Here is a 24,258-nt window from a genome sequence, read left to right on the forward strand (position 1 = left end):
AGTTGGTCTTACTCTGCACCTTCTCTGCAGTTGTAACACTATATTCTGCATTCTGTTCTATTACCCTTCTGTACTTTGTAAGGTATGATTTGTCTGATTAGCAGGCAAAACAATTCTTTCCAGTGTATCTTGGTACACATGAAAATAATCAATCAAACCAAATAAAATCCATTTTGTACTTCACTGACCACGCATTTGCCTCCTCATCCAATCTGTCTAAATTACTGTGAAGACTCTTCACATCCTCTCAGCCAACTCGGAAATATTACATATGATTTCCTCATCCAAATCATTGATACATATACTGAATAGTTGGGGCCCAAGCACTGATCCCCGCTGTCCCTGGTTGCTTCCTTCTTTGTTTCCTGTCAGCTAACAAATTCTCAATCCAAGCTTGCGAATCCATTACCACCAATCCCATGTGCTTTGATCTGCATACTAACTTCTTACTTGGAACTTAAGCAAAATATTTCTGATAATCCAAATCCACCACATCTACCGGTTTTCTCTCATCTATTCTACTAAGTATATTGCTAAAAATCACTGCTTCAGAAATCATTTCTTGTTTCTGAAGAAGGGTCCCGACCCGAAACGTCAAGCCTTCCTGCTCCTCTGATGCTGCTTGGCCTGCTGTATTCATCCAGCTTCACACCATGTTATTTCAGATTCTCCAGCATTGGCAGTTCCTACTATCTCCGTTAAAAATCACTCACGGCTTTCTCAAATACAATTTCCCCTTCACAAAATCAATCTGACGTTGTAGTATTTTTAAATGTCCTTTTATCAAATCTTTTATAATAGACTCCAGCATCTTCCACATGACTAATGTTAGACTAACTGGTCTGCAATTCCCAGTTTTCTCCCTCCCTCATCTATTAAAGTGGGGCTACATTTACTGCCCTCATATCTGCAAAGACTCTTTTAGAATTATGGAAAATATAACCGAAACACCCATTATTTCAAGGCCATGTCCTTTGTGCACTGGGATACAGATAATCAAGCCTTGGGGATTTATTAGCTTTCAATCCTATTAATTTTGCTGATACTAATCTCCTTCAATTCTTCCTTCACAATACAGCCTTGCTCCACCAGCATTTTGTGCAGTTATGTGCACCTTTTTGTGTGAAGACAGATCTAAAGTAGTTGTTTAATTGCTCTGCCATTTTCTTGATTTTCATTATCAATTCTTTTGTTTAGGATCCGAAAGGACCTACATTTTTCTTCACTAATTTTTTTTCTTTTTACACATTTACAGAATCTCTTATAGTCTGACTGCATGTTCCTTGCAAGATTACTCTCTATTTTCAATTTCATCAATCTCATGGTCTCTCTTTGCTCAATTATAAACTGCTGTTAGTTGTCAGACTTACTATTTTTCCCAGCAAAGTTATATGACTCCTCATTGTTTATCGAAAATATCATCCTGAATATTTATTTTGATAAACATGGGTGGATGACTTTTTCTTTTGAGTTCTTTCACCTCAAAGGAATATATAACTGTTGCAATGAAAGTCTTTGTCTTTTTAAATATCAACCATCGCCTATCCAATGAGAACGAACTCAGAGATTTATTCACAACAGGTTCTCTGAGCAAAGCACTCTGGAATAAACTAAGCAGCAGGCTATTTTCGACCTAATAATCTATAATGAGATAGCAATAATGATATCAAAATAAAGGATCCTCTAGGCAAGAGTGATCATAACTCATTAGAATGTTCCTAAGGTTGTATTAGACAGATTTTTGGTCTTCAAGTGAGTTATGAATATAGGAGGCAGGGGGGAAACTGGAATTAAAGTCACATTCACATGAGCAATGTTCCTTCTAAGCTCAATGGCCATGTAGCCAATGGAGATTCCAAATACGTGAACTGGTGCGCTGATACTGTACCGAGCACTGACTTCAATTTACAGAAGTCACTGCTGTGCACAGACCTGGGACCTGGATATAGCTGTAGCCTTCACACATGGCAAAGGTCCAACTTGACACTGGTGAAATACAAATGGCAGAATAAAGCCCTTAACTGAGGTTTTATTGGTCTTTTAAGGGTCGTAATTGGTCCAGGAACAGTCTGAATCCTTCCCTGCCACTGGTAAAATTCCAAAAGCAATTAGTAAGCAATATTTACACCACCTAATTTACTGCTTACCGGCATATTTCCAGTAACCAATCTTAGGCAATGTGTCCAAATCATTACCTTCTTTGTGCATTAGATTAGTGTGTTAAAGCATCCTAAGGGGAAGTGTGTTGGCGAGTGAAGTCCAACCTGCTTCAATGATGTACTTGGGTGTAATGGGTAGTGTATGCCTACTATGAGATGTGGAGTTTGCAGTGGTGCTAAATTGTGTGAAATTAAGGTACTGTTCAGAATTTTAGGTAAGAATTATGATAAGCAGAGATTATACGTAGGTGAGTGGTGGGGCCGCAATGGATCAAGCATTGCAGAAGGCTGGCAATATGATGGTTGGATTTGTCATTTAAAGATAAATTCATTGACAATGACCACTCATATGAAGTAACTGCACTATTCCGTCACACTCCATCTAAATGCTCATAGTTTGACTCCTCGCTTCTGGTCTCATGGCCTTCAGACAGACCATTTAGGAGATCTGTGGTCCCCTGTGCATTGATCACTGCTCTCTTCCTTTCCACCAATGTGCCCAGTGCAATGTTGGGACAACATGGCACATTTTGACTTCTCTATAATCCCACATTTCACTGTTTTCCCATTCACTCTCTTTTCTGAAATCAGTTTCATTACCCACTCTAGGCAATGTGCACCCACCCTTTAAGAGCCACAACCTGGCATTAATATCAGCTCTGAAGAAACTCAGGACCCTGCCATCACGTACTGCCTACACTGGAAATAGGGCTCCGTGTAGCTCAGTTGGCTGAACAGTTGGTTTTGTGAAGCAGTGTGATGGCAACAGTGTGGATTCAAACCTCACACCAGCTGGCATTACCATGAGGAGAGGCAATGGTCTAGCATTGTCACTGGGCCGTTAATCTACAGATAATGTTCTGGGGACCCAGGTTCAAATCCCATTACTGTAGATGATGGAATTGGAATTCAATGAAAAAAAATCTGGGAATAAGAGTTTAATGATGACCATAAATCCATTGTCAATTGTGAGAAAAACCCATCTGGTTCCTTAATGTCCTTTAGGGAAGGAACTATTATCCTTTCCTGGTCTGCCCTATACGTGACTCCAGACCCACAACAATGTGGTTCACTTTGAACTGCCCTCTGGGAAATTAGGGATGGGTAATAAATGCTGGCCTAGCCAGCAACACCCTCATCCTGTGAATGAATGAAAAAAACTCTCCTTCTCAACCTCTCCTCTCGCCTGAGGTATAGTGGTTCTCAGGTTAAATCATCACTAGTCACCTCTCTCCAATGACAAAGCAGCCCTTTGGTCTGGTAAGACTATGGAGACTTGACTTTGGAAATAACAGGTAAATATTGATCACGCTGCACTATCTCCTGCTTGTACATTGGTTTGCTTTTGTGTAGTCGTTCACTAAAATTCTATGCTTGGAGAACTCTGATGGTGTAATTTGTTTACTTTCAAAATTAAAATAATGGCCCGTTCAGTTCTAACTGAAACATGCTCAATTTGAATGAACATAATTGCGTTGCAACACAAATTATTAGTGTAATACAAAAAGCATCAATAATGTTGACACGTTTTCAGTGCCTGGAATATCAGTTTATTATCCACTCAAAAAGCAGTTGAACCAACTCAAAAAAACAAACCAGGTGATCATATAAAATTTGGTATTGAAGTAAAATAAATGGTATTAAAATGTTTGGACATATAGACTATGAAATTCATGGCCAGAGCCAGCACTATGGAAAGCTGAGATGCAAAGAGCCACCAGTCACTTCTGGCATGGCCCACATCATGAAGCTGCTGTTAATAATGTCAGGGCATTCCCCACTATGTGCTATAAGCCAATAAAGCATTGCTAGCTTGAGTCACACAACACAACAGGATGAGACACAGCAGGATACCTCATTTGTACCACCTTGGTTCAGGCACTGAATGCATACATCATACATCACACTGCAGCGCAAGAGTGAGCTGGTAGTTGAGAAGGAACATAAGACTGGGACACGACTTTATCCTCAATGATGTCAGCAGCACTGGGTGACAGAGGTTCTGTCATAGCCAGCCACATGGTGCTATGAGCCAGCTTCTCCCTAAGGCTCAGGAGTTGCTGGGATCTCTGTCCCTCAAGTTCTGCTCTTTTTGGTTGTATGCCACTGCCCTGTAAGAAAGTAATTGTGCAGCACTGTGTTTGGGTGATATGTGTGTGAATGCCTGGGCTTTTGTGAACCAGCAGATAGTGGACAAGAGGTTGGAAACAGTGGTTGGTACATTAGGGTGAGGTTTGGTCCCTGGATGTTAGACATGAATTCTGAGTGTTGTTGGGTAAGTGATGGAGGTGTGGGGCATTGAACTATGAGAGAGATTGCCAGTGCCATCAGTAAGATGCATTCACTGAACTAGACCAACTAGACCTAGAGGTTTATTAAACTTCTTCTAGCACTGCAGCCAGCTCTTCTTGTCAAACTATCAGGAAATGAAATCCCCTGTCACCTATTTGCACTCCCTTAGGTTCTTGAGGTTCTCTTCCATTACTAATGACCCCTGCGTCACATCTATCTCAGAAATTGCGGGAGAAACTCAGCAGGCCCAACAGTTTCGCAACCATTGACTCTTCTTCAGAAGGGTCGGGTTCTGACGGGTTTGAAGAAGGGCCACTGGACCCAAAATGTTAACTCTGCTTTCTCTCCGCTCATGCTGCCAGACCTGCTGAGTTTCTCCAAAAATTTCTGTTTTTGTTTCAGATCATCAGCATCTGCAATTCTTTGTTTTATTTTAGCACATTCAAATACCTCCAACCTTTTCCTCAATTTTCCAATATTTAAGTCCCAACAGTATCATTCAGTGCAGCTTCCTTCACAGGGGGACAGCTTACTTATTAAGAACAACGCCGCATGCAAAATCCACAACACCACATGTGGTACACAGAGATAACCAGAAGTGCAAAGGAAAAGCTGGCAGCATGGGACCCACTCAGCTCCATGTGCTAATCACACAGATGACATAGGTGTCTTAAGTCGGCCTATTGTCCATCTTGATCAGAATTCACAAATCACAGCATTCGCTGCCAAAAACCAGGACATACGAATTTTTCGCCTACAGGTCTTAATTTGCCTGTAATCGTTCCAAAGTTAAAAATGCTGTTGACCCTCATCCACTATGTGCTCACTATATTTATTCATGCTAATTTAACCTATGTTGTTAGACAGTGCACAGTTTTCTCATTTGTCCAATGCATCACCTTATTATTAAATTATTTTCAAATCTACGCTGTCTATTAAATTGCAATTTTAATGTGAGTCGTGTTTAATTTCAATCTTCAACCAAGAAGCCATGAATTGGTTTTATTTTGAAATGGTGCAGGTTTTGAAACCAATTTGCGCCTCATCATTTTTGCAGCCTCATTTTTAGTCATGAAATACTTTTCACTTTACTTTTTCCTACATTGACCATTTAAAGCAAACACATCCAATGACTTGTGATGAGCAGTATCCACCATAACTGAAATAACAGGGTTAATCCTTTGGAATCAACATAATTCATGGTTACGCTTTTCAACAAATATCTAATCAGAAATGAAATTTTGCTCTCACTTGAGTGTAATCAAAATGAAAATCTCCAATCATACGTCCCATATTTAATCAATTGCCCAGCTGTAGTCCCACACAGCACAGTCTTTCTAGAGTAGTTCATAAAAGCTAAACTAAACCACAACTGATGATAGTAATAATACCAATATAAAAGAATGATGTAGTTGCTCAAAAATTGCATACACTGGCAAAATATGTATCTTAAAAATATGGCAATGATTTTCAATTTGCTATACAACATGGTGGATGGGGGCACAATAATCAAGATGCCCACCTAGTATCCTTCTGGAGAGAGGCCTGAACAATTTAATGGTCTAGCCTAATTACATTAAAATTGTTGAGTGGTTTCGTGCTAAACAAGTGCAACAAGGCAACTCATCAGCTGGAGACAAGGGGCTATCTGGTGGCTGCTCTGGAGAGGTGTTTAGCAGTGGTTGAGGGTGGGGGGGGGGGGGGGGCGGAGTGCAGTGGAGAACTCAATGGGAGCGGAGATGGTATTCCCGAGAGGGTAGTGACAAAGGTACCAGAGGTGTTTTTTTTTGGAGTAGCTGAGTTGCTCAGCTCTCAGCTCCCCTAAGCAGAGCATGCAGGATCCAAAATTACATTGAGTCCTTATGGTGCTGGATTCCAATGTAAACATTAAATAAAGTTCCACCAGTTTCAGACAAAAGGACAGTCTGCCTATGTTATGGCTCAATCAAAAATGATGACAACCTCAGCGCCTGTGTTAAATTTTAGATTTTCATCTCACTGCAGCCCTAGTCAAGCTGAAAAATGGGGTTATTATGGAATGATATTCCCTCAGGATCTTTATTTAAAGTTTCTTACAAATATTGTTAATATCATAATAAGTGTCACGTTAAAACTAGGCCTGAGGCCTGCTCCCTGATCACTTATCTATGATGCTCATTTCCCTGTCCAGTAAATCGACGATAAAAAAAATCAAGATTTAGAAAAGAGATGCTGAACAAATTATTTTAATGAAATTTGGATCCCCACACTAAGTGTCATATCCTGCCTTTTTTTCTTTACAGCATAGGTTTTCCCTATTTTACATTTAGGCAAAATTTTGAAATATCATTAGATATTGAAGAATAGTGACTTCTTTATGTTGTTGGTTCAATTCAAATTGATAACATTTATCAAACAAAATGCCTCTGACTGTATTATTGGCACATCTGGAAGGTTCCTGAATGTAAGGTTATTTTTAACACATATCATAAAAACTTGACAATAAAACAAATATTAAAGATAACAAGGTGCAGAGCTGAATGAACACAGCAGGCCAAGAAGCATGAGAAGAGCAGGAAGGCTAATGTTTCGGGCCTAGAACCTTCTTCAGAAATAGGGGAGAGGAAGGGGGTTCTGAAATAAATAGGGAGAGAGTGGGAGGCAGATAGAAGATGGATAGAAGAGAAGATAGGGGGCGAGGAGACACAGCGGTCAAAGAGGCGGGGATGGAGCCAGTAAAGTTGAGTGTAGGTGGGGAGGTAGGGAGGACATAGGTCAGTCCAGGAAGGACGGACAGGTCAAGGGGGCAGGATGAGGTTAGTGGGTAAGAGAATGGGGGTGGGGCTTAAAGTGGGAGGAGGGGATTGGTGGGAGGAAAGACAGGTTAGGGAGAGAGGGCCGAGCTGGGCTGGTTTTGTGATGCGGTAGGGGAAGGGGAGATTTTGAAGCTTTTGAAATTCACTTTGATACCATTGGGTTGCAGGGCTCCCAAGCGGAATATGAGTTGCAATTCCTGTATCCTTCAGGTAGCATCGTTGTGGCACTGCAGGAGGCCCAGAATGGACATGTTGTCTAAGGAATGGGAGAGCGAGTTGAAATGGTTCGCGACTGGGAGGTGCAGTTGTTTAGTGCAAACCAAGAGTAGGTGCTCTGCAAAGCGGTCCCCAAGCCTCCGCTTGGTATCCCCAATGTAGAGGAGATCACAACAGGTACAGCGGATGCAGTATACCACATTAGCAGATGTGCAGGTGAACCACTGCTTGATGTGGAAGGTCTTCTTAGGGCCTGAGACGGGGGCAAGGGGGGAGGTGTAGGAGCAGGTGTAGCACTTCCTGCAGTTGCAGGGAAAAGTGCCGGGTTTGGTGGGGCTGGAGGGGAGTGTGGAGCAGACAAGGGAGTGGTCCCTCCAGAAGGCAAATAAGGGTGGGGAGGGAAAAATGTCTTTTGTGGTGGGGTCGGATTGCAGTTGGCAGAAGTGTCAGAGGATGATGCGTTGGATCCGGAGGTTGGTGGGGTGGTCTGTGAGGATGAGGGGGATTCTGCTTTGGTTTTTATTGCGGGGAGGGGGTGTAAGGGATGAGTTGCGGTAAATGCGGGAGACATGGTCGAGGGCATTCTCGACCACTGTGGGGGGGAAGGTGCAATCCTGCAACCACAGGAAGTGTTACACCTGCCCCTACACCTCCCCCCTCACCCACATCCCAGGCCCCAAAAAGTCTTTCCACGTCAAGCAAACGTTCACCTGCACATCTGCTAATGTGGTGTACTGCATCCGCTTTTCCCGTTGTGGCCTTCTCTACATCAGGGAAACCAAGCGGAGGCTTGGGGACCGCTTTGCAGAACCTACGCTTGGTTTGCAACAAACAACTGCATCTCCCTGTCGTGAACCATTTCAACGCGCCCTCCCATTCCTGGGACGACATGGCCATCCTGGGCCTCCTGCAGTGCCACAATGATGCCACCCAAAGGTTGCAGGAACAGCAACTCATATTCCACTTGGGAACCCTGCAGCCCAATAGTGCCAATGTGGACTTCACAAGCTTCAAAATCTCCCCTCCCCCTACCACATCCCAAAACCAGCCCAGCTCGTCCCCGCCTCCCTAACCTGTCCTTCCTCCCACCTCAAGCCCCATGCCCATTCTCCTCTCTACTAACCTCATCCTGCCCCCTTGACCTTTCCGTCCTCCCTGGACTGACCTATCTCCTCCCTACCTCCCCACCTACACTCACCTTTACTGGTTCCATCCCCGCCTCTTTGACTACTGTGTCTCCTCTCCACCCATCTTTTCCTCTATACATCTTCTATCTGCCTCCCCCTCTCTCCCTATTTATTTCAGAATTCCCTTCCCCTCCCCCATTTCTGAAGAAGGGTCTAGGCCCAAAACATCAGCTTTCCTGCTCCTCTGAAGCTGCTTGGCCTGCTGTGTTCATCCAGCGCCACACCTTGTTATCTCAGATTCTCCAGCATCTGCATTCCTACTATCTCTAAAACAAATATTAAAAGTGTTTTTGAAGAGTCAGGTCCATAGCAGTTTTACCTTAATGACGGGAAAAATAGCAAAATAATGTTGTGTAAATTTGATACATTGACATTCAAATGATACAATAAAAACAAAAGCATCCCAGGACCACATTTAGATTTACACTGTGAACGTATATGCCAATATATAGGGCTGGGTTTTACTTTGAGAGGTGAACAAATGCTATCACCCGTTATACTTGCACTTGACCATAGGTGCGACATAGCAGATTTCTGTCAACCAATTATCCACTACAATGTAGCACCCTCTGCAGAGCATCTGGGACCTGTGTGAACAAGAGCAAACAACTGTGCAATCTCCTCAACCAACGAGATTGAGGAATTACAAAGGGACAATAAAGAATTTAAACAACTGTAAAGAGAATTCAGTGGCTGGTTAAATACACAAAACAAACTATACAAACAGGAAGAAAGACTGGATTGAGAAAGACAGCGCTAAAACAGACGAACAATAATTAAAAGTGGGAGGAATGAGAATCTACACTTACAAAATTTAATTTTTAGTGTCGACAGTTTGTTTGGCATTACTTAAATCTTACTACATCATTCAAAAGGTATCTGGAGGAGAACGAGCAACCCTAACTGTTGTTCCATCCTTATCTACAGTCTGCACAGGAACTTGATAACATTATGTGGAGCTGGATGAGCACAGCAGGCCAAGCAGCATGTTAGGAGCACAAAAGCTGACGTTTTGGGCCTAGACCTTTCATCAGACCAGAAACGTCAGCTTTTGTGTTCCTAAGATGCTGCTTGGCCTGCTGTGCTCATCCAGCTCCACATTTTGTTACCTTGGATTCTCCAGCATCTGCAGTTCCCATTATCTCTGAACTTGATAACATTCAATACTTTTGAATGGGGTGCCTAATGACAAGATGAGTTTGTGCGCAGCCTATTGAGAAGCATCATTTATTGGAAAGTAGCCTCTGATTAGCATCCCTATCTGTGTGTGTACATTCATCAGAAGATGCGATAATTTCTACGTAAATAACAGTAACCAACAGGACAAACTGGGGCTGCTTTCATTTTGACAGAGAAGATTTGATACTGGTCAAAATCATAAATGGTTTTGATAAAAGTACACAAGGAATCATGTTGGTTCAGGCTTGTGGGGACTGAAGGGCCTGTTCCTGTGATGTAATTTTCTTTATTTTGTTCATTGAAAACCAGTTTCTTGTAGCTGAAGGGTCAGCAATGAGAGGACACACATTTAATGTGATTAAATGAACCAGAGGGGAGATAATAAAATATATTTTGCACAGTGGATAGTGATCTAAAATAGCTGCTTGGAAGGGTGGTGGAGGCAGACTCAAATGTAGGTTTTGAAGGGAAATTGACGAAACGCTTGAGGTGGAAAAAATCCAGCGCTTTGGCAAAGAAAAAGGATGGGACGAACTAGAGAGCTCTACTAAAGCATTTCCACAGTCACAATGGGTCAAATAGCCTCCTTTTGCGCTTTCCCAATTCCTGATTCTTCAGAATTGTTTTAATACTTACAAGATACTGATAGCCCATTCAGCTCAACAGATCCATTTTGCTGCATATGGTTTAGATGAGACTCTGATCATCATCTAACACTACAGCTCCAACTTTCTTGTGCCCCTCATATACTTATTAGATTGCCCCAGATATGTTGATGGTATTTTTCTCCACTTCTCCTTGTATGTTCTACATTCTAATACCTGGGTAAGGAAACTTCACTTAATTTCTCATTGGATTTATTGGTGACAATCTCGTAACAATGGCCTGTACTTCTAGTCGTGCCTGCAAATGGAAACATCCTCTCTACATTTACCCCAAAAAATCTTTTTATAATCTTGAAGACTGTCATCAGATCAAGTAAGTGTCTGTTTTTCTGCTCAAGAGGAAAGTGCACCACCCTGGTCAATCTTCCCTAAAACATGTGGCCTTTCAGCTCTGATATCATTCAATTAAATCTTTTAGGCGCCTTCTCTAGTGCCTCCAGTTCCTATGAAATGAGGGCCTTTAATATGAAAGCTAAAACTGTTTACTGTACTCCGAATGGGGTCTAACCAAGGTTCCATGCTAATTTAACATAAACTCTCTGTTTTTCAATTCCACTCACTGAAGAATAGGGTCTGTGCTATATATTTTTCATTGCCATATTAATTTGCATCACTACTTTCAAGAAGCTGTGTGTCTGTATTCCTAATTCTACATGTTCCTCCATCTCATTTGGACACTTGTTTCCCAAAGAGGTCATGACTCCTTAATCCTTCTACCAAAAAGTAAAAGGTTGCATTTATTGCTATTTCAGCAGTCCGATAGACTTTAGTGAGGGAAGCTGGAGATTAACTATCTCTGTATGTAAATAAAATGCTTCTCTTTATTACAAATGTGACTATACTTTCAAAGTATCACATTGATTTTCTAAACTGAAAGCTGCTAGATAATTGCAATCTTTATTCTATATCTATTGTTACATGCCTAGCACATCATGCCAATAGTCAAATGCTTAACAGTTTTATGCTGATTCTGACCAGATAAAAGTAGGATGAAATCATTCTTTATACCGTATGAGAATGTATAGATTGTTTTAAGCTAACAAATAACAACTCCAGTTTATTATTCCTTTCTTCCCTCATTTTTGCCCTCATCTACTTGATGTAGGCAACCAGAAGTAGTAAAAACGGATCGTTTTATTTGCGAGTATGAAGCTTCAACAAATTCGCAACATGCAGTTAAATTTATGAAGGGAAACCTGAATGCATTTGAAATGTGAATAAATAATCACATTAAACATTGAGCTGCACTATTGTGAATGTGCGACTGCAATGTTGAAAGGTTAACCAGCTAATTCTTTCAAAGTACACATCACCACTGTTAAAGCTTCCAGATTATTTTTCTTTACAAATTACCTTTAAATATTATTATGCGGTGTTTTAAGTTAATCATCTAGGTGTATAGCAAAGCACATTGTCAGGCTTCACATGAAATTTGATGAAACACAACTTAAACTCTCTACGTATCTTGTGACATTAATACCTCCACAGTAACTTCCTCCACCCACACACCTTGAGCTGACTCTTACATAGAACATTGCCGATACAGTGTCTAGTATTGAATAAACAGAAATTTTCCCTGAATAGATAGTTGGAAGGTCAAACCATTGTCTTTGAACCTAGACACAAACCCCATTTCCTAACTACCATTTCCATTCTCTTCCCAGGCAACTATGAGGCTGATCTAGGCCGTTTCAATTTTAGTGTCACACTTGACCTTGAAATGAGTTTCCAGAAAGATAACTACTTCATCAGCAAAACCATGAACTTTCACCTCTGCAGTATCATACAACTCATCCACTGCTTGAAACCCTCATTCATTCTTTTATTTCTTCTGCACTTCATAATCTTGAGGTCATCCAAAACTCAACTTTCCATATCCTATACATCACCACTACCCATTCACACACCATCCTGCCCTCATTATTCTACATTGGCTACCTTCATTATTTTATAAAATTGCTTTGTGATCTTGCTTCTTCCTATCTCAGTAACTTCTTCGGTCACTACAAGTCTCTTGAAATTCCTAATTTTATTTGTTCCAGCATTGGTGTTCGTTACTTCAGCTGCCTAGTCTCTAAGCAAAAGGAAAAGGCCAGAATTCAAACACATTTGTTCTGCAATTTCTTTGAACATTTTCTAAATTATGATATCAAATTCATAATGTCAAGCAGCAAATCCCACTCAGATACAATCACTGCCTGAAACTGAACTGACAATAGTTTATAAGATTCATTCATGAATTGCAACTGAAAAATTCTAGCCATTGCAGCATAATATATCATCATTTTCTCTGTCATATTGTTAATGGAAATTACATTTTAACCAAGACACAAGTATCTTTATTCCCATGTATAAAATATAAACTGTTTGCCTTTAAGGGTGTATATAAAATGAACAGGATACAAAGTATCTGAATCATATAATTCCTTTAGAAATGAAAAAAACCTCCAAATTCATTAGCACATCCTTTTCTCTGTTGAATGTTGTTTAAAATGGTGTTAATTTAATGGGATAAAACAGAAGGGCAATCCTTCATGTGATCTAAATAAAACTTGAACAGATAGACTGACAAATAATTTTTAGAAGGAATTTGGAACCTCAAATCTTCAATAAAACACAATAGATAAAATGTACTTGTTATAACAGAATAGTCCACAAGTTAGGATTAGTATTAGTAACAGAGCAAAAAACTGGTAATGTTTGTACAACTGTTTATGTAGCATTCCTTGTGTTAAATACAAGCATCAATGTCGATATTTCCAATAGGTCAATGTTTGTTAAAATTGCTGACGGGGGAATGCCATGCAAGTGTGCTGAGGATTTGACTATTAACATCAGCAGTAGTAATTTCCTAGGTTTGTATTTCACCTAATTACTTATTTATAAGTTGCAACCTATAATTGATAACTGTGAATGGAAGGCTGCTATTGTGACTAAGATCGCCCACCTTGTGCTGCAAAGCAACCATTCCAACAATCTTCATAATATCTTAATTCCTGTTGCTCACTCACAATTACCACACTCATTAATGCATGTCACTGTCACAGCTAGAAGAATTATGGAATTTTGCAGACAATTTCCATTCAGTCATTCCTCTCCTTCTAAAATAAAAATTCAGCAATTTAAGAAAATAAAAGTAAGGGTATTGAGGGTGCCCTTACCTTCTTGTCTTCCTGATCATTTGCTTGTCGCTTTTCCTGACTGTAGCTGTCACTGCCAGTTGCACTCTCCTCTTGTTGCCCATCCTGCTGCTGCTGCTGACAGCCACTGCCTCCAGACCCCTGAGCGTGGGGGATGGGCTCCGAGCTCCCGTTCTCCCGACACTGAGAAACTCCGTTTACATCCATCTCGATCTTTCAATTCACTACATTGCAAAACATTGAAAAACAACAAAAAGCAGATTATTTCAACACCGCCTTGGGGGGGAGGCGGGGGTTTGGCGGTGGTGCTGTAATGCGAGCAGCGCGCCCGAGAGAGGGAGAATGAGGCACAAATCGCAGACTTTTTAATTTGTCCTTGTGCAATGGCCTTCAATCGCCCCTAAAGAAGAAAAAGGCAATCGCTAACTAAGCAGATCGCTAACGAGCGAGAGCAACTCGCCGATCAGTGCGCTGTCATTATTTACTTTATCGGCTGCTATTGGATCGCTTCCACCACAGCTCTGGACCCATCCCAAAGTTACAAAAGAAAAGAAAATCTCAGGGATTATTGCAGTGTAGCTGATGGTGTTAGCTTTAAGAGACGTTTTTAAATGACAACCAAAAGTTAAAACCTCCTCCGAGTGAATTACACCCGATCCCCGGAACGCAGATGCAATAAATGTTTTTCAAACCTGCGAAATGTGGCGCCGATGCTGACACTCGGGCATTTACACGGCTATTTTGGTTCTGATGTCGTTCATCTATCCTCTGTGTGACCGTGGCTCTGTCAGACTCAGCCGGCGTCGCGCCACGCAGCATTGCACAAGGAGAACTGGAGTAAAGGGAAAGCAAGGGGGAAAATTCAGAGAGGAAATCGAAATCTCCACTTATCCACTGGAGTCTTGGAAAGCCTACGGTTCCCAGCTTCTCAAATAAGAGAAGGCTCACGTTAAAGCAAGCTGGATAATAAAAAAAACTCTTGAAAGGGCCTCTAGTAAAATTGTTTCAACTTCAAGAATTAGTACTCAGGGATACATTTTCTGTAATCTCTTCCACCCTCCCCCTATCTCTTATATAGTACAGTGGCACTACAACATAGGCCTCGCTGCAGAAAGATACAATGATGAAAACAGAAGTTTCCGAATTGAAATACTGGAGCATTTTGGCTTTTGGACCAATCTTGTAAGTTTTTAAAACTGCTGAAATGTAAAATGTCTCCAGATGTTAACGTTATAGAGGTTGCACGTTTCAATAATAAATAATGGAAAAGATGGCATAATTCGCATTTAAATTTTTTTGATTTATCAGAGTTATATGGGAAATAATTAACATTACTTGAACAGTATTTCACAAAAGGAAACGTATTCAATGGTGTAAATAGTATAAAACGTTAGAGTGCTGTTTGAGTAGTTTAGAAAGGTTGTGTCAACCAATAGATTCCTTTACTAACTGTGCCTCGCAGTGCACTAGGGTCATTTTCAACATTGCCATAGACCCTCTAAAATTGCAAATGATTCACTCACTGGATTACCAATCAAGTAGCAAAAATGAAAACTGCCCTCAATGTTCATCCTGTATAGGGTACACTATCTGGGAAAGTAATTTACAATGATTGAACAAGTTAATTTTCATTTTTGTATGAAGTAACATTTTGAGAAAGGAGTACCAAATAAAAACTACCAAATGCCTATATATTTAATGCTATTCCTTGATTAGCTCTATGTCTGAGAATGCAAAGCAAAATGTAACATCAACATTAGCCACCTAAGAGACTATTTTAAATGTGCCAGTTCTCACTCCCTCCATACACACCCATCTCCTAATGACTGGGAGTGCATCCGGGGAATGGATTGGGGAAATGGTTAAATCACAAACTTCAGGAAACCTACCAGAAATTTACAACTTCCATTTTAACTGTGGCTGGTTTCACAACAATGTTCACTAACCAGCACAATCCATGTTTTTTAATGCATCTCTGAGTAGTAGCATGTCCAGTGGAGTATTACCAAATCAAGGTAGGCACTGTGCCACAGAAGAGATTGAGGATGCAGATACCCAAAAGATTTGCAAATGAGTAGGTTATAAAAATCATCTCAGGCAGACATGGAGGCTTACAAAGTTTTGGGGAGGAATTTCCAAAGCTTAGCACTTTAGCTGAAGAAACAGCACAAAATGGGTAGAGAGATTGAAGTTAGGAATTTCAAGAGAGTACACAAAGCTGGTATCCAACGAGAGCAAATACCTTGACGGATTGTCAGACTGAAGGAGATTGAAGGCATAGGGAGAAGAAAGTTATGGAGGGAAAATAGAAATGGAGATTTTAAAGCAGAGGTATAGCTTAACCAGGCATCAGTGCATGGCAGTGAACATACGGATGATGGGTAGACAGGATTTGACATGTATCAAGACATAGGCAGTAATGATTGGATAAGTTCTAGATTGCATAGGTTAGAATGTGGAAGTCCAATCATGAAAATGCACTGATAGTCAAGTCTAAAAATCAGGATTTACCCATTTAAAACAGAGGCAAGGCAAAAAGAATTCAAAGGGTCATGAATCTTTGGAACTCTCTATGTGAAAATCTGAAAGCAATGTTCTTGACTATTTTTAAGACTGAGGGAGGAAGATTCTTGTTTGGCAAAGGGGTGAAAACTTCTCAGGATAGACGGGAATGCAGATCTGGGGTTACAACAAATCAACCATGATATTGATAAATGGTGGAGGAGGCTCAAAGGACTGAATGGCCTACTTCTGTTTCTGGCATGTGTGTTTGTATGTAATGTTGAGGATTCAGGAAATGAGCTGAGGCAGGAACAAAGTCATGCAAAGCTAAGGAGGTGGGTGTAGACTGTCTTACTGATGGCACGCGTGCATAGTCGGGAGCTCTAGAGTCAAATCTGACACCAAACTACCAGAGATAATGGGAACTGCAGATGCTGGAGAATCCGAGATAACAAAGTGTGAAGCTGGATGAACACAGCAGGCCAAGCAGCATCTTAGGAGCACAAAAGCTTTTGTGGTCCTAAGATGCTGCTTGGCCTGCTGTGTTCATCTAGCTTCACACTTTGTTATCCCAAACTTACAAAGAGTCTGATTCTGCCTCATGCATTTGCTACAATGAGTGATAGAGTAGCTGGCTAGAGAACTTCTTTTGTATCAGGGATCAAAAATAGTGCCTTCCAGTATTTCCAATTATTTAGTTGGCAGAGATACCCTGTATTCCTGAAATGGGTGTCGGACAAGCAGGATTATAAGTTAGAGGCAGAGAGGTGTGAGTCAGATAGAACCTGGGTGTTGTCAAATTGCACTTGCAGATGCTACATTTTCAAATATCGCTGAGAGACAACATGCAGATAACAGGTAGGAAAGGGGCCGAGGATAGAAGTAATGATGCAGAAATGAGAAGAGAAAACCATTGCAACTGATTCCCAGACTGAGCACAGGTAGATATTGGGGGAGAGATTTTGCAGGAGAATAACAGATAGCTATATCAAAGAACTATGGAGAGGTTGAGGCAATGGTTGACTGTTGAGGGACAGTTAACTTTGTCACATAGGCTGATTTGTATGGCTTATTATTTTAATATTTTAGTGAGCTCTTTTCCTAAGATTTTGGCAGTTAATAATGTACGCTGCATGGGTTTCGCAGAACTTGTGAAACTTGTCAATGAAAGCAAGTAGTGTCATGGCCTGTTTGGATTTTACTTCAGAAAATGAATGCAATCAACATTCACATCAGCATGAGTGGGCTGTAGAGGGATAGTGAGAGTTGTAGAGTCACTGGCCACACCCACAAACCAGGCCTTTCTTAATCTTCTGGAAAGCTTAATGCTTCTGGAGGCTGAAGCTGACAGCTTAAGTAGTCAAAGATACCGCACACTCCAAAGCAAAATCCTGCTCTTGGCAGAATATGGTGACTATTTATTACCCGGGCCTGTGAAAATCACACCACCCTCAACAGTTTTTGTTCTTAGTTCCTTCCAAAGTGCTACCAAAGGCACATTGAGGGTCTCAAAAGCAACTGTGCATAAATGTAGAAGGGAGGTGGCAGATGAGGATTCTGTCAGGGCTGAACGTTACACAAGCTTCCCCTGTGTTAAAATTGGCAGGCTCCCGATTTCTGTCTATGGCTGGCTTCACACACCAGGCCATCTGTCCACCACCAAGCAAGAATGATGAATGCATTAAAGTGGTTGGTAGTCATCAATTTTCTGTTAGCAAGTAATTAGACTGTACATCCTAATATAAAATTTTCATTAATATCTGTGCAGATACACTTTGCGATCTTCAAAGCCTTTTTCTTCTCCACTGTGGTTTCAATAGAGGTACACGTTGGTTACTCTGTTCCCTGTGCAGGAGCAGCTTCAGTCACAGAGAGAGGAAACAAAATGCCAAATGCAGGTTGAGAGTGGGAAGTGGGCACATTGGAGGGGAGAGCTCAGTTCCAAAATATTTCTCACCGCCAACCTTCTCAAAGGCCAATAACATATCATTCCTACCTCTCTGCAGGAAAGCAACCTTGAACAGATCAGTGATATTTTATGACATACCTCCCATTCTATGTAGCACAGAAGAAATGTTGGCATACATAGTTACCCAGTCACGATCAGAGTGAGCTGCTCTTTGTTATGTGCAACCTATGTGTAATCCCATTAGAGTGGTTCCACGGCCATGCGCAAAGGCATCTTAAAGATTGAGTACGGCCGCTTTATTCCCAATGGGGTCGATTCTGGCTGTTAGTGCTCACATGAGATTTTAATAAACATTGCTGACGAATGTGCCCTGGTTTGAGTTCCACTTAGGCATCTTTCTGACCTTAGAAGAGGGGCTGCAACATCAATCTATAACATTGGGAATTACTCCTTTATCCTTTTCTAATATTGACAACAGAGTATGTATAGCAAGACAGTGAGTATCTTGCTGATTTGCTGCTGATCCTGTTTCGTTCCCTTTTTCATTGGTGACTCCCACAGCTCAACATCTCTGTCCAGTTGATAGGTGTTTTGTACAGGCTGTGCACTTAGAAGCAGACACTTCACAGCACTCCCCGCCATCTTCTCTTCCCATGCTCTTTTGTGAGTAGTTCAGATGAAATTCCAACAAAATCTCTAACAGCACCCAACAAAGACCTTGTATTTACTGTTATGCAAGGTAAGCAACTGCTCTGTGAATGCTGTCCCTTCCTCTCAGGAAACATTGTCGATAATGTGCTGTTTTTCATCTGATCACTCTGGAAGAAACAAGAGGGAAATGTGATGTTATTTTCTGAACGCAAAAACTCGTGATATTCATCATGCTTAAGATGGTCAAACATCATCTGTGCTGAACTCAAATCAACATTGAATTAGCCTTATATAATATGCAATTTGATGATATTAAATGCTTTCTCCATGAGGCAGTGAAGTGCCACAATCTTTGATGCCCAGGGATATTGACATGCACTTCACCTTCATGGCCTTTTGCTCTGCAAATTCCAAAGTCAGGATCAGTAATGCCTCACCTCTGGTCTTTTTCCATGGATTTGCACTCCCAAGGCCTGCAAGGAGGTGCAACAGATCTATGATGTCTTGAAGGCACGTGTGTTTCCAGTGACTGCAGTACATTTGGTGAAAGTGACTATGAGACATATATATCTCCAGTGGGATGGACAGCCATGGGCTCACCCCTCCAGAGCACAGAAGGCAGTCACAGTCATGGTCAGCTGGTCAGAAATGCAAAGCCTCAATGGTCACATACAAAGAGAACAGCATCAAGTGATGTGTGACCCAGTGTAGGTGATCTCTGAGGCTGTATGGAGTCACAAGCAGTAAATGGAGGAGTCCGTCCATGTCATGCATTCCATTATGTTTGCCAAAAGAGAGCATGGTCAAATTCTTGGAGAGCTGTATGTGGCGATAAGCTGAGTAGATGCAAAGGCAACAGACTGACCGCTCAGCAATGAATGCCAATTTGTATAGCGTGGACTGTCCACAGCATGTCCACACCAATACAGGGAGCAGATGCCAGATATATCCTAGTTAGGCATCATTCAGATGTTCAAGCAGCCTGTGAAAAGGAATGAGGGGCTGTGATGAGTATGAGGCAGCCATTCCTCATGGTCACACCTTCATCATCTGATACTCCTTCGCAACCTCTGACTAAGCTAACATCAATGTGGGAAGGTACTGTGACATTGACTGCCCCTGCATTGTTGTAGGTGGGGAAGCTTGTTGCAGTGCCCACACTAGCACTGCTGTGCTACTGATGACCACTGCAGACGTCTCATCTCAGTTTCATCCAGATTCACAGATCAGAAGCCTCCATGTCAGTAGTCTTGCAGTTTGGCTCATCTAGGAGACCTTTGTTTTATTGCTGATTTGTTGGAATTAATCATTGTTTTGTACTAATAATGTTTACTTCCAAACTTGTATAATTGTAATGATCAATATGCGTACAATTGGAGGCCGGGGAAGAAATGCAACTGAATGTGTTGGTTGACAAAGTGTGATATGTGAAGATGGGTCTTCCAGGCAGTGTGAGTGAAACCTGGATTGCATTTCTAAGTTTGTGTGCTGGATTCAACCCCCCTTACAGAAAGCCAACGTCGTGAACCACATGTCTTCCAGAATTAAGGGCCCTCAGAAGAAACATGCCTAAATCAGTCCTCTTGCTAAAAGGATGATCCTACTGCATTACTTCATCCTCCTCTTCCGTGCAGTCATTTTAGGAAGCATATCACCATTTTTCCTTTGTTAAAGCCCACATCTGTCTGGAAGGTCATGTTGTTAAGAGAGCAGCAAGCCACTGCAATCTAAAATATCTTCAATGGAGCATACTGAGCAGTGTCCCCTGACCAATCTAGGCACTGAAATCTGATGGCCAGTTTAATAATCCTACTCAAGCTCAAATACAACTGGTGACATGTCTGAGATTCCATGAATGTGTTGGGCGCAAATGTAAGCAGCCAATTCTCCATATATGGCCCTTGTCCTGTCACATCGATCCACATAGTTTCTCCATTGGGATTGTTGCAGGGCAAAGGGTTCATGAAAGTTGCCTGAATACTGTGTATATGTCTGAAGCAAATATTTGGCAGTCTCACATCATTCGAATGTTGAGAAAGAAACTCCCCACAGTGATGATACATCAAATATAGCTGTCTGTCCTTCAATGAGCTATTAGATGCCTCATTTTATATAGCTATAGCTTTACTAAGAGTAAAACATGGCTAAGAAGAGAAAACGTCCATTAAAGATCAGCATGGACATCCAAGTGTGGACGCACATGAGATGGGGGAGATTTTTAATGAATATTTCTCCCCAGTATTTACTCAGGACAGAATCATGAATGCTAAGGAAATAAGGAGAGCAAGTGGGGGTGTTTTGAACCTCATGCGAATTGCCAGACAGGCGGTGCTTGCAGCCTCAAAGTGCATTAAGGTGGTTAAATCCCCTGGGCTTAATCAAGTCCATCCTCTGACATAGTGGAATGCTAGGGAAGAAATTGCAGAGATTTTTGCTTTATCGTTAGCCACAAGTGAGGTTCCAGAAGACTAATGTGACTAGGGTGGCTAATGTAGTTCCATTGTTTAAGAAAGACAGCAAAGACAAGCCAGGGACCTACAGGCCATTGAGTCTGACATCAGTGGTAAGCACATTATCGGAGACAACACTGAGGGACAGGATGAACTAACATTTGGAGCATCAAGGTCTGATTAGGCTTAGTCAGTATGGATTTTTGCCCGGGAAGTCATGTCTGACAGATCTTTTAGAATTTTTTGAAGAAGTAACTAAGAGGATAGATGAAGTTAGGGCAGTGCATGTTGTCTATATGGACTTTAGTAAGGCCTTTGACAAGGTTGCACATGGCAGGCCAGTCATGAACGTTAGGTTGCATGGAATCCAGGGAGAGCTAGCTAATTGGAATCAAAATTGGCTTAAGGGTAGGAAGTAGAGGGTGATGATTAAAGGTTGTTTCTTGGACTGAAGGCCTGTGAAATGGTGTGCCACGGGGTTTGGTGCTGGGACCTTTGTTATTTGTCATTTGCATAAATGATCTGGATGTGAATGGTGGAGTTTAACCCTGAAAAGTGTGAGGTGATTCATTTGGAAGGACAAACTTGAAAGCAGAATACAGGAAGATTCTTGGGAGTGTGAAGGAGCAGAGGGATCTTGGAGTTCATGTTCATGGTTCCCTGAAAGCTGCCATCCAGGTGGATAGAGTTGTTAAGAAGGCATATGGTGTGTTAGCTGTCATTAATGGAGGGATCAAGTTCAAGAGCTGTGAAGTTATGCTCCAGCTATACAAAAGCCTGGTTCGGCCACATCTGGAGTATTGTGTCCAGTTCTGGTTGCCTCATTACAGGAAGGATGTGGAAGCATTGGAAAAGATGCAGAGGAGATTTACCAGGGTATTGCCTGGAATGGAGGGAAGGTCTTATGAGGAAAGGCTGAGAGAGCCAGGGTTTTTCTCTTTAGAACGACGAAGGATGAGAGGTGACTTGATAGAGGTGTACAAAATGATCAGAGGTATAGATACAGTAGACAGCCAGAGACTTTTTCCCAGGGTGGAGGTAGCTTTTACGAGGGGACATAGTTTTAAAGTGAAGGAGGTAGATATCGAGGTGATGTCAGAGGTAGGTTCTTTACTCAAAGAGTGTCGGAGAGGGTAGTGGAGTCGGCCTCATTAGGGCCCTTAAGCAGCTATTAGATAGGCATATGGATGATAGTATAAGGTACGGTTGGAGGTTAGATAGACCTTAAGATTCGGGTAAAATTTCAGCACAACGTTGTGGGCTGAAAGGCCTGTACTGTGCTGTACTATTTTATGTTCTATGTCCTGTGTGAATGTACAAGACATGATTAATAAGTTTGCACATGATACAAAATAAGGAGGTATCATTGATAGTGAGGAAGGCTATCAAAAATTACAGAGAGATCTTGATCAGATAGGGAAGCGGCTGTGGATTAGCAAATGCAATTCAATACAGATAAGTGTAAGATGTTGCATTTTAGAAAGTCAAACCAAGATAGGACTAATAGAGTAATTGGTAAGGTTCTGAGGAGTGTCGTGGAACAGAGGGACCGAGGAGGACAAGTACATAGCTCATTGAAAGCAGCGTCACAGGTGGACAGGATGGTGAAGAAGGCATTTAACATGCTGGCCTTCATCAGTTGAAGCATTGGGTATAAGAGTTGGGATGTTATGTTCCAGTTGTATAAGTTGTTGATGAGGTTGTACTTGGAATATTGTGTACAGTTTTGGCCATCCTGATATAGGAAAGACATAGTGGTGTGTATATAGAATGGGCTGCTGGAGAAAGTAGTTGAGGCAGGTACAATAGCAACATTTAAAAAAACATTTGGATAGGTACGTAGATGGGAAGGGTTTGGAGGGATATGGATCAAATGCAGACATTTGGAACTAGCTGAGTTGGCACCATGGTGATCATGGACCAGTTGTGCCAGATGGGCCTGTTTCCATGCTGCATTACTGTATGACTCTATAACTCTGTTTTCATGCTGAAGTGCATCTTCATGCAGCTTGCTTGCATACAGCTCTCAAAGCCTGCTCAAAAGTTCCTGGGAGATGATACCCTGTCAGAGAGGCAGCATAACTCTCAGGGATAATGGGATCTGCAGTTGCTGGAGTCTGCTTTCCGGAGAGACCACTCTCTCCATGACTCCCTTGTTCGCTCCACACTGCCCTCCAACCCCACCACACCCGGCACCTTCCCCTGCAACCGCAGGAAATGCTACACTTGCCCCCACACCTCCTCCCTCACCCCTATCCCAGGTCCCAAGATGACATTCCACATTAAAGCAGAGGTTCACCTGCACATCTGCCAATGTGGTATACTGCATCCACTGTACCCAGTGTGGCTCCCTCTACATTGGGGAAACCAAGCGGAGGCTTGGGGACCGCTTTGCAGAACACCTCCGCTCAGTTCACAACAAACAACTGCACCTCCCAGTCGCCAACCATTTCCACTCCCCCTCCCATTCTTTAGATGACATGTCCATCATGGGCCTCCTGCAGTGCCACAATGATGCCACCCGAAGGTTGCAGGAACAGCAACTCATATTCCGCCTGGGAACCCTGCAGCCATATGGCATCAATGTGGACTTCACCAGCTTCAAAATCTCCCCTTCCCCCACCGCATCCCAAAACCAGCCCAGTTTGTCCCCTCCCCCCACTGCACCACACAACCAGCCCAGCTCTTCCCCTCCACCCACTGCATCCCAAAACCAGTCCAACCTGTCTCTGCCTCCCTAACCTGTTCTTCCTCTCACCCATCCCTTCCTCCCACCCCAAGCCGCACCCCCATCTAACTACTAACCTCATCCCACCTCCTTGGCCTGTCCGTCTTCCCTGGACTGACCTATCCCCTCCCTACCTCCCCACCTATACTCTCTCCACCTATCGTCTTTTCTCTCCATCTTCGGTCCGCCTCCCCCTCTCTCCCTATTTATTCCAGAACCCTCACCCCATCCCCCTCTCTGATGAAGGGTCTAGGCCCGAAACGTCAGTTTTTGTGCTCCTGAGATGCTGCTTGGCCTGCTGTGTTCATCCAGCCTCACATTTTATTATAACTCTCAGGGATTCAATTCTGTACCCTCACCTACCTAAACTCCCACCTCCTGTGGA

At 42.1% G+C, this 24,258-nt stretch overlaps 1 protein-coding gene across 3 annotated transcripts in view; it reads right to left on the minus strand.

Moving 5' to 3' along the window:
• rbms3 (RNA binding motif, single stranded interacting protein) overlaps nucleotides 1–14,436 on the minus strand; it is a 1,261,622-nt gene extending 1,247,186 nt beyond the window's left edge. For 2 of the 3 annotated variants that reach the window (XM_048556972.2, XM_048556941.2), the window contains exons 1-2: nucleotides 14,326–14,436; nucleotides 13,655–13,857 (exon numbers count right to left, since the gene is read on the minus strand). In XM_048556972.2, the coding sequence (XP_048412929.1) occupies nucleotides 13,655–13,840 (186 nt within the window). In that variant the 5' untranslated portion in view covers nucleotides 13,841–13,857; nucleotides 14,326–14,436. Of the gene's footprint in view, nucleotides 1–13,654; nucleotides 13,858–14,118; nucleotides 14,257–14,325 lie in introns of those variants that run through there. The other variant, XM_048556951.2, reaches the window with a different exon arrangement.
• Between the last annotated feature and the right edge of the window lie 9,822 nt (nucleotides 14,437–24,258).

Source organism: Stegostoma tigrinum, chromosome 2 (assembly GCF_030684315.1).
Source record: "Stegostoma tigrinum isolate sSteTig4 chromosome 2, sSteTig4.hap1, whole genome shotgun sequence".
In the NCBI taxonomy this organism is placed as follows: domain Eukaryota; kingdom Metazoa; phylum Chordata; class Chondrichthyes; order Orectolobiformes; family Stegostomatidae; genus Stegostoma; species Stegostoma tigrinum.